Source organism: Apium graveolens, unplaced genomic scaffold, assembly GCF_009905375.1.
Source record: "Apium graveolens cultivar Ventura unplaced genomic scaffold, ASM990537v1 ctg1456, whole genome shotgun sequence".
NCBI lineage: Eukaryota > Viridiplantae > Streptophyta > Magnoliopsida > Apiales > Apiaceae > Apium > Apium graveolens.
In genome coordinates, this window is record NW_027417245.1 from 3506 (window position 1) to 14448 (window position 10943).

The following is a 10943-nucleotide window of genomic DNA, read 5'->3' on the forward strand; positions in this document are numbered from 1 at the left end:
AACTTATGTTAGGTAAGTACCAAAATATGGTATTTTGGTACTTTTAGCACCAAATTATAAATAGTTTCGCTTATTAATAAAGAGTATAGATTTTAATATTACTTGTAACTCAAAAAAAATTTAAAGTCAATGATCAATATATTAGAATTTACCCATATGGGCTCCAAGTATATCATATGCTAATCTTTCTAGGAAATGGTTTTGACTTGTTAACTGTTTGTTTTTTAGGTTATGCTTTTAGATTTTGCATGATTCTTTTAATTTAAATTTAAAAAGTACTAGTTCCGTCCCTCTCATTTTTTTACAGTTTTCTTCACATATTTGACATGTTTTTTAAGGTAACTATAAAGTATATTTCCATAATTTATTTTTAAATTTATAAAAGTTTGAACATCATATTTTTATTTAGAAGAAAAAAAAATTAAAAAAATTATGTAACTACATTTAATAAGAGCGTGCGGAACCCCCGTCATAAAAAATTGAGGGGACGGAGGGAGTACTATTTAATATAAAAAAATGAAAAATCTGTATATTACATAAAATGTTATCTCGGTTAAAAAAACACGCCACTTTTATCAAAAATTAATTAAACAAAATAAATTTTAGAAATTTTAAACTTATCAAATATTAGGGTGATGGCTGATGAAGCCTGGAAAATGGAAAGAACCGCAAAATGGGTGCACATTCTGGCCCAAAGAAAGCCCAATGGGACAGCTCAACTTCTGGGCTAACGCACAAAATCTAAACCAATGTATCCTACCTAACCTTTTGGTTTGGTTTTCTAAGAACCAAAATGGCTGCTTCGTCTTCAACAAAGTTAATAGCACTGAGAAGAATATTATCATCGAGACCTCTCAAACCCATCTCCCCTCTTTATTATTCATCAATTTCACGATCAGTACTCTCTCCTCTTTGTGTTCTAGAACCTTCTAATTACTCAACACCTCCTCTTTCTAGAACCTTCACTTCCTCTGGCCCTTCTGGTGTCGATTCCGATGCTTCTACAGGTCCACTTGCAGTAGATTACAGGCATGTCTAATTTTATATATTTTAATGGATTAATTTTATTAATATTATTTATGGGTTTTATTGTATTTCTTTTAATTGAATGAATTTGCTAAATTAATGGGCACACAGTTCTTTGTTGCAGGAGGATAATTTTCATAACTTGGCTGATTCCACTATTCATCATCTCCTCGAGAAGATTGAGGTCATTTTTGATTCTTATGTATAAGCATATTTCCATATTTCTGTATCAGAGTTGAGTTTTAATGTTTTAAATTGCCTACACTGTTATAAAACTGGGGTTTGTCATATGTAGAGTAGTACACTCGTGATTTTTATGTTTTCTTGAAAATTGAATATTCATACGCTGTTTAGCAATGTTGAAGATTGTTATATATTAGACTCGGGAAAGCTAATCAATGCAAAGTAATTAAAAGTAATACATCACACTCATGCTTGATTTAATTTGCAGGAGAATTTTTAACTTTTATTCTAGGTGGAGTATAGAGACGAATTACATTGATCTCTTTCATACATATATATTATATTTTGTACAAAATTCATACTTACAGCCCTAAACAATAAGTCTTATATGTAGGCTCATAATTTAGAATTTTGTACTAATTTGGTGATTATAGAATTAAAATCGGAATTGAAACTTAGGCGGCGTTCGGATGGTCTTTGGGAATGAGAATCAGGAAATGGAATGATATGGAATACCAAGGAGTAGGGAGGATATGCTTTACCCCACCTAGAGAGAGTGAGTTTCCCATTCCATACAACCAAATTACTAATCCAAATGTTAATACATGGGATTGATGTTCCGGTTCTTGTTAACCAGGCTCATTAACCATGTTCTTCTCAACCAAATACACCCTTAGATTACTGAAATAAGTTGCTGCTTCAACAAAATCTATAACTTGACTTCTATTTGCAAATACAAGTAAACCATGTTCTTCTCAGCCAGATACACCCTGAAAAAAAAATTAACCACAAAGGTAGCATCATTAGATGTTGCAACCTATACAACTGAATTCTGAAGTGTAGGCCATCATCCCTGCATCATATCAAACTAGTAAATCCGCCTCACCAGATAATTAAGTTACCTCCACTGCTCCACATCGATCTCATCAGTTGGATGACTTGGATCATGCACAAAATCACCATTCACCACAATTAGCTACCTGTCAACAAGTATTACAATCCCGGGTGCATTTTTCCATCTGCTACACAGTAACGCAAAGTACATATCCAACCAAAATTAGAGATCTGACTTCCTTAACTGAATCTTCATCAACCATATATTGTGCCTCCTACCCCTAAATTCCCGCGCCTGCCAATTCAATATCCATGAAACCTTTCAGCACTAAAATTTCATCCCTGAAACTACCCTTCACAACCCCCAGCTAATTTGTCCCAGTTCTACTCCCACCTCTATCTTACCCGGAATAAGGTCCTGGTTATACTATACTGGTACTTAGTTCTCACCAAACGAATCCCTCAGTATGATAATAGGCATATTTTTGCATGGATAGAGTACAATCCTAGCTCTCAAGCAAGAGAAACTAGACCATATTGGCATTCACATTAAATTTAATTTTATCTAAAATACACATTGAGCACATGCCAATAGAAAATTTTCATCCTGCAAGAGCAAATGCAGTGACGTCATTATCTTGCGCTACGTTTGCTGAATGTGTATCATTTAGTCCGAATTATCAACGTTACTATAACTCGTTCTAGAAAGCTGTTGACATGCATTCTCATAGTTTCCTTGTGACAATAGTTACACTTCTCTTATGCCGGTACTATGAGACTTCGATCGAGAACAGTCCTCTCTCAACTGTTGCCTTTGCCTAAAGATTTCTCACAAATGACAAACCTGCAAATTCAAAATCCGGGTTTGCAACATACAAACTATCACAATATACTACCCACAAATAATTAAACTATGCAATATTGAGTTCTGTTCAGCAAACAATTATTCTACTTAAACACCAGCAGCACCCGTGACAATGCTAAATTAGAGAGGCTTCGACACCCTTAATTCCGCGCAGACAACATAAATGTGTTACGTATTTAATGATAATAGAGACAACATATACAAATTGAACAAAAGAAAGATGCACAAGACATGTATATGTAAATATCTGTGTTTGTGTAAGGTTGAGACAAATTACAAGCTCTTCCACACATATGTAATTTATCACGAAATCGGTATTACCTACAATCTAAAACGTACTTCGTACTTTAGGCTCAAAAAACACTTGAAATCGACTTCCAAAAGAGTTTTGAGAGTCTAGAATCTTATCGGGATAAAAAAAATAGAAACTAATTTCCTTGTAGGTTACTCGTGCAAGTCTTATATGAGTAAATTTCAATAAAGATTCCGTGATATATAATGGATAAATTGTAACCGAGTTTTTTTTATTAATTTTCTTATAACAAGCAGAGTATATCTTTTTATCTTATATTATGATCGAAGCTGAAGTACTAGACTTCTTATGATAATTCCATGTGCAATTCTCACTCATATAAGTGTTTATAATCCACTAAGAACGCTTAATTTTTTCCCCCATTTTTGACTTTCTGTTGAAATTGAAGAGTAGAAGAATAACAGTACACAGAGACTTAATGATCTTAGTTTGTGACTTGTGAACCACAAATCTTTTTTCTGCTTCCCCCCTGTTCATGTTGAATTGTTAACTCCGCCGCCTCCTCAATTTAGAGAAATTTCCAGGATTCTGTTGTTCTTCATAAGAAATGGTTTATATGCTTTGTATATCTTATAGCTTCCAGAAATCCTAATCTTATTCTTATCTAAATTAAAGACAGTTGCTTGTAAAGTTAAGTTTTAACTTTTACCACCCTGGTAGCTTTTAAAATCCAGTACTTCTGTTTTCAGGAATATGGGGATTCTGTGGATATAGATGGTTTTGACATCGACTACGGGGTAAGAATTGTTGTTTGAGTTATATAGCCGTCTCTTTAAACAAAATTGTTTTCTTGCTCAATTTCTTGCGCTTACTTTATACTTGTTTGATTTTGTAGAACCAAGTTTTGACTGTGAAATTTGGGGATTTGGGAACCTATGTGTTGAACAAGCAAACACCAAATAGACAAATTTGGATGTCTTCACCTGTGAGGTAGTTACAACTCCTTATGAATTAGTGGTTAAATATTCTCACAGACATCGTGATGCATGTGTCCCATTATTTATAGTAGTAATTTTGAATTCTGAAATTGCAATTTGATGCCACTTGACGTTGTTTTTTTACTGTTTGTGGGTGGGGGGAATTATTGTGTATTATTATGAATGTACAATCTCTTTTCTTTTATCTGTGACGGTACACACCTCTGAGTTGAAAAAGTATAAGGAAAGCATAAAAAGCGAAAACTATTAATCACTATAAAATGTCAGAAGTGTAGTCGATTTTAATTGGTGAATTGTGGTTTTCTGATTTTGTTGGAAAACCAAAAAAGGCATTTCTCGAGTAAACACTTGTTTCAGTGCAATTAATTATCACACAAAAGAGTTTCGATCTTAAGAATGTCATATTTGAGGATAATCACGAATATTGGTATCCAAGTTTATCAGAAGCCCTCATTATCACATTTTGGTTGAGGAAATGAACCTTATTCGTCACACGAGTAAAGCAGGAAGAAAGGTCCCTCTGTTAGAATCTCCAGGATAAAACATTTTAGTAATGCAACTTCATTAAGCTCAGACCATGGGTGCAAAACAACACAACTTCTTGAGAATGTCACTGACTAAATTTTAGGGCTGGTATCAAGGCTGCAAGCAATTTAGTGTGCGCCAAATCTCTCGAGGCAGTACTTGCAAACCACTAGTAGACATGTTTAGAGCAAATATTACCAGGTCTAAGAGATACAAGTGTTGAAGTCAATTATTCATATGTGCCACTTCTTTTGAAGCACGAGGCAGTTAATATGATAAACTAAGCATATTTTTAGACAAGTGTTCTGGGGATTGCTCGATGCACAGAGTAATCTACTATATTATTAGTAATATTATCAGCAGACATTTTAGAAACTATGTCAGGCAGTGAAAAAACATGTCTGAGTTCTGGGTTTGCTCATTATTTGGTAAAAACCGAGTCCAGTCTGAATTTTAATTATAAGCTGGGTTTTTTTAACTTTTTCCATTGCAACATGCCCGAATGCCCTCAAATTTATATTCCATTGCACTCTTCTTGTGGCCAGCCCATACGCATCTTAAGCTGAAGTTTGAGTCCTTGTTACAATCACACAAGTGGCTTCCCATAAGAAAGTACAAATTAAGAGGCCACTAGGTATCATGACACTTCATGTAGACATTGTTTCCTCTAATGTTTTGTGTGTGTGTTTATCTGTTTGTAGAATTAGGGATTTTACAATATCAATTTCTTAGAGCTTAATGTAGAAAGTAGTATCTGGTTGCACCTAAGCACCTGTTTAGGTAGTGTATCAAAACAGGTGATTTATTTTGAATAATACATTTCTGTGTTGCAAATTGTTTTTTTTTAAAAATCCATATGCCCTGTGACAATATGTTTTTAATGATTTGGATGCAGCGGTCCATCTAGATTCGACTGGGATCAAAATTCTCAAGCTTGGGTTTACAGGCGTACCAAAGAGTATCTTTTCAAAATTTTGGAAAGTGAGTTGGCGCAGCTATGTGGTAATGCCATCAGTCTATCTTAAACTTTCTGGCTGATTATATGACAAAATTTGGCGACTGTTATCATGTTTTATATTCAAGCACGGGAACTCATATCTTTCTAGTTTCTTCCAAGCCGTCCAAATTAAAGCTTCCGAATTCTGTAGTAGATCTAATTAATTCTAAGCCCGAGTTCTCTCTTATATCCCTTTTTAAAAGTGTAATGTCCTATATTGTAAGTTAAGTTTTATTGTCTCTAAATAAAACAACGAGATGGGATGTAATTTTGTAATGTAAACGAGTGCCTGTCAGATTTCTGGCTTGTATCTTGCGGCAAGTGACCAAAAAGAATTTTAAAAAGAAAAAAGTTCTGAAGCCTGCCTAAGGATATTATTGACTAAAAAAGAATTGGTCTATGGTCGAGCAGGAGTCTAGAACCTGATATGAGGAAGGACCATTTTTTTTAAGATCAAAATCCAAAAGCCTGTATGGCCAACATCTTATTCGTTTTACTAGAGTGTTTACAGGATTTAGCTGAATCCCAAATACCAAAGGAACATTGTGCTATTCATATCAGCATATGTATATTCTTTATCCACCTTGTAAAGTTCTTCTGTAAGAGGAGCACCACTTAAATTACGACAAACAAAAAGAAGGGATCAAATTTGAAGATGATTTTGTTGTCAATCTTGTGATGCCCTCAAGAGAATCATATCACGAGGCATATACTCTTTAAATTACACATATACTTTTCATACTCATATATGTGGACTAGAACAATATAAAACTTGGGGTACATAGCAGCTTGCGTTACTTCAAATTATTCATGTATCATACAATTTTGTACCTGTGTGCTACGTTTTCTTGGATTTTTGATTTTGTTGTGAAGTCAAAAATATATAGGTTTTTTTAAAAATCTTGTTGAACCCGCCATTCGAAGAAGTATTCATATTGAACATTTGCAGCGGAGTTCTTGGTAACAAAATCTGTCCGAATAGTTAAGACTTAAGAGTAAGCCATAAGCTCTATCTGAGATGCAACAAGTAAACCAAAACTGTCCGAGAGCGAAAGCAGTTCTTATCATAATAAATTATGAAAAATATGTATTTTGTTTCTGTTTCTGAATGTAGCAAGTAGCAACGAAAATAGATTAATTATAAGGAGTATGACTTGTTGAGAGTTAGTTTCACTCTTATCAGTAGAGTTCAATGTACGTACTTGGTAGTAGTGGTAGAAAACCGGGCAATTTGAGCACACCGCTATGCAAATGGAAAGCCATAACTCACAGCCATGTAAAGTATATGTGATGGTGTATATTTGTGGTGATGAAGTGATACAACATTACACAACAGCAATTTGTGAATATAATTAAAAGCGCCCACAGACAGTTTTGGAGACCATCAAGCTTGGTGATCATGTGTGTGAACTGTGACAGTGTGATACAACACGTCCGTTTTACTTGGGTTTAGACAAAGTGAAATAATCGAGAGACAACTAGTATATTAACAACTCTAACACGCCAACAGGCTGCACGTATGTAAATGAGGAACAATAGTGACATATACAAACACTGTATCAGTGAAAATTACTTTGTCTTATTTTCCTACACAGTTATTGACATTGAATTGAATAGAATTGTTGTGATGATGGAAAGGGTGAGGGTCACAACAATATATAATATATTAAACGGGCTATGGCAAGACTGTAGTCTCCAATTCTACAAAGTAAAATATGGCATAATACTTTAAGTTTATTGTATGCAGTAGGTGGACCATGTTTGAGCCATGCATTTCTATAAATATCTGTCACAGGAGCAGCAACAATCACCACAAATTCAACCACCGCTCTCATTCTTCCAAAATATATTTATCCATTCTCTACCATAAATTATATTACAACGTGGGGCCCACCCCACAGCTCTTCTCCCCCTTTTCTTAAAGCAGCAGCAGCAGCAGCAGTATTAAACTTCATTTATCAGCTGCAGTACTTGATTATCAACTACCCCCTTTCATTATCATGATTTTGAATTAAAATAATACTCGGTATTATTTTCATACTACATGTTTAAAGTTATCTTAAATAAGATAATAATAATGTCGGTGTAATTTGTTAAATAATGTTTGGGATTTGACAAACTCGCAAGTGATACAGAATTAACTCCCCCCCTTTCACACCCACTTGATTTGATGAATTTTTTTATCAACAACGCGGATTCAAATTGTGGTCTGAAACTCAAGCTACCTAGGACATTTCAAATCAAATATATATAATAATATTTGTAAACAAATACAGTACTATTATTCACGCTTTACCTGTGAGGCTACCGGTTCTACCACGATCACCTTAGGTGATGCCTCCACAACTTGATCATGCGGGTCAAGTTTCAAACCAGATATAATTTGTATCAAGATTAATTGAATTGTACTGAGCCGGCTCGTTATTTAATCAAACTTAAATTACTGTATAAATTTGACTCATTTAATTTTGCAGAGTTAAATTATGTCAGTTTGTTTGCTTTAACATTCGTTAAATTTATACTAAGTTCTATATAAATTTATCTCGTTTAATTTTATGAATTGAGTCGAATTAAAAGACTTCAAATCTCTTTCCAAAATTAACTTATTTTATTTGTTTAACAAAATTAACAGAATTAAATTTACTTAAATAAATTTGAGTCGGGGGAGTTTGCCAAATATGGACACATATAATTGTTGTATATAGATCATCAACATCTGTACGCATCTACGTCGATAATATTAAAGAGTATTCCATCAACTCATTGCTCATTTCCATTTATCAACTACGTTATCAACCTTCTTTTCTTTGATCTACTAGTAATTTTATTTGAAAAAACATTTACTAATTTTGTCTTTTTTAGATCATGTAGCTGTTTTTCATTTTTCATGAAATTGTGAAATGTTGAAAAGTGTTGGTGGGAAATGTTTTCATATATACATGTCCTTAAGTTAAAATATAACTAACTCTAAATTAAACGAAATTTTAAAAAATATATTTAAAATAGTTGTCTATTTTATTTGTATTCAAAAATGGTTTTATGGTTATCAAAGTGTTCGATTGTAACTTTTATTCGTGATAGGAGTGCATTTAATATTATCACTGGTTTTTATTGATCACGCAATTGGGGAATATGGAATTAAGGATTTTTATGATGACAATACATTCCATTCGAGATAAATTTCATATGAATCGTATTATTTTATGTATCATTCAGTAGCCCGAATCCTCACGAAAACAATCTTTATATTTTAAAAATAGGGACAAAATTACATACATTTTATCATTTTTAAACCCGTTCAAAACGAGTCATCCCATTTATATTTGGTTTAGTTTGTGAATGCGAGCAACATATTTTAAAAACAAAATAACGGTATATTGATACGTAACTGTTTAAAGCATTGAAATCGAGTTAATTCTCTAACCTGACGAAACGGAATTTTTCTCATTTCGAAAAGCAAATATTGCATGCATTACAGCATAAGTATGTAAAAAGCTTACAAATAACGAATTACAACCGGGGGATTAGTATTGTAGTACTATTAGTAGTAAATTAGTAACACACCAAAAGTTACAAATCTAACACATGCATGTTGTTAGTAAAACAAACCCTGCCCGCCTATAAACACTGATACACCTACTTATGTTGTTGATCAAAAGGACACTCGTTCAGATCAAAATCTACACACTCAGACGCTTCAACTCCACTGACTGGTTCAGCAATGTCTACACGGAGATGGATTCTTCGCACTGGCTCTGCGATCCTTGAACCAGTTGAGGTGCCCTGAGTTCTGCTTGTTTGGCTCATTTCTAGTTTTCTGAACTTGAAAGGCCTTAGAGACGAAATCTTTTCAGCATATGAATTCTCTTCGCCGGCAATACAACTACTGTCGCCATCATCCTACAAATATTTAAAATAACAGTAAGCACCAGTTTAACCTTTAAAAAAGAGTTATTTGTATCAAACTTCACATTCGAAAACAAATTGTTAACAATATGTACACGACACTAAAAAGATTATTTATCCATAAAAAGACGATCAAAAATTTGACTAACTAAATTAAACTTTTAACAAGTGTTCACGGACATATGCTAGAAAAAATCAAAAATTTACAATCATGAGGAATTATCGTTTTACAACCTCTAATTAAAGACGATACACCCAAAGTAGAAGAAATGTATACCTTGGACTTAGGATCTGCTTCATATTCATAAGATCTTTTGATCGGTAAATTGATATCAAGATCAGCTCGATCTTGGGTACCTGAAGAACTACCGACAGGATGAGACGATGGAGATGTGAACGATGACAACGGCACCACCTGATTACAATTATCCTCCTCTAATAAATTTAAATCTTCATCTTCATCTTCGCTATCGAAATCGGTTCCTGATTCAAAACTACCTTCCCTCTCCCCCTCACTCTCGACTTTTTCCGCAAACTCAACACAATTTTTAACGAGACAAGTTTCGCAAAGCGTAATCGTGCGTCCAAGTTTGTCCCCGGAACCATTCCAGGCCGTGGGAGCTTGGCACGAGTGGCATAGAAGATTTCTAACATGCCTAGCCACTAGAAAGTTGGCTGAGTGCACCTTTGCATCACATGACCAACACAACCTCGCGTCGTCTGACTCGCAGTAAACCCTAGCCGTATTCTTACATAACTCACACTTAGTCATACTTGTTGTCGAAAAATATGAATGATATTTCAATGTTTTTGTTACTCAAAGTGAATATGAAAAAAAATGGATTGCAACTACTTCTTCATATATAAATGAAAAAGGAAAAGAAAGAGAAGTGGATGCGGAGGGTGAAAGTGTAAATTCACAAATGTGTTGGAATATTAATTGGCCAGAGGAAAGTAATGGTTGAATATGATGACACGTGTGGACAAGTGAGAGATTGAGGGGTTTTGTGGATGTAGGAGCGGCTGTGTTAATTTTAAGGAGGGAGATATTTAAGTGATGACATGGCAGGGGTTGTCCTCGAGATTCTGATTCGGAGGGAGATGATTTAGTACACGTTGGCAGCTTTTGTCACGTGATATCAGGTGGCTAGGTTACGTCTCGTACGACCAGATGATATGTATGCATAATCCATCACAATTACCCCCTGTACTTATCTTATTTCTGAGCTTTGGTTGTTGTGCCCATCCCCGAAGATAAGGCTTCTGCCCTGCGTCTGCCTCTACACTTCGTCACTGCTTTTGTTCGCTTTATTGTGTTTGTTTTCTTTTTATACTGAACACTGCTGCATTTTCAAT

The 10943-nt window shown here is 34.3% G+C and overlaps 2 protein-coding genes across 2 annotated transcripts; one reads left to right on the forward strand and one right to left on the reverse strand.

The window, feature by feature from the left end:
- Positions 1 to 750: 750 nt before the first annotated feature.
- Positions 751 to 6405, forward strand: LOC141699887 (frataxin, mitochondrial-like). The gene is made up of 5 exons (XM_074503690.1): positions 751 to 1029; positions 1138 to 1210; positions 3911 to 3958; positions 4057 to 4151; positions 5580 to 6405. The coding sequence occupies exons 1-5, from the start codon at positions 794 to 796 to the stop codon at positions 5707 to 5709; spliced, it is 582 nt and encodes a 193-aa protein (XP_074359791.1). The 5' UTR covers positions 751 to 793; the 3' UTR covers positions 5710 to 6405.
- A 2700-nt stretch (positions 6406 to 9105) lies between these two features.
- On the reverse strand, positions 9106 to 10429 carry LOC141699882 (uncharacterized). The gene is made up of 2 exons (XM_074503686.1): positions 9865 to 10429; positions 9106 to 9581 (listed from the first exon to the last, which is right to left on the reverse strand). Exons 1-2 carry the CDS (start codon positions 10357 to 10359, stop codon positions 9318 to 9320), a joined length of 759 nt encoding a protein of 252 aa, XP_074359787.1. The 5' UTR covers positions 10360 to 10429; the 3' UTR covers positions 9106 to 9317.
- Positions 10430 to 10943: the final 514 nt, after the last annotated feature.

What these genes read in the sequence shown, in the direction of transcription:
- LOC141699882 (XM_074503686.1), bottom strand. Translation starts at nt 10,359, where the DNA reads ATGACTAAGTGTGAGTTATGTAAGAATACGGCTAGGGTTTACTGCGAG. An exon ending in AAGCAGATCCTAAGTCCAAG is followed by an intron (nt 9,582 to 9,864) that starts GTATACATTTCT and finishes AAATATTTGTAG; the next exon opens with GATGATGGCGACAGTAGTTG.
- LOC141699887 (XM_074503690.1), top strand. Translation starts at nt 794, where the DNA reads ATGGCTGCTTCGTCTTCAACAAAGTTAATAGCACTGAGAAGAATATTA. An exon ending in CCACTTGCAGTAGATTACAG is followed by an intron (nt 1,030 to 1,137) that starts GCATGTCTAATT and finishes ATGGGCACACAG; the next exon opens with TTCTTTGTTGCAGGAGGATA. An exon ending in TGGATGTCTTCACCTGTGAG is followed by an intron (nt 4,152 to 5,579) that starts GTAGTTACAACT and finishes ATTTGGATGCAG; the next exon opens with CGGTCCATCTAGATTCGACT.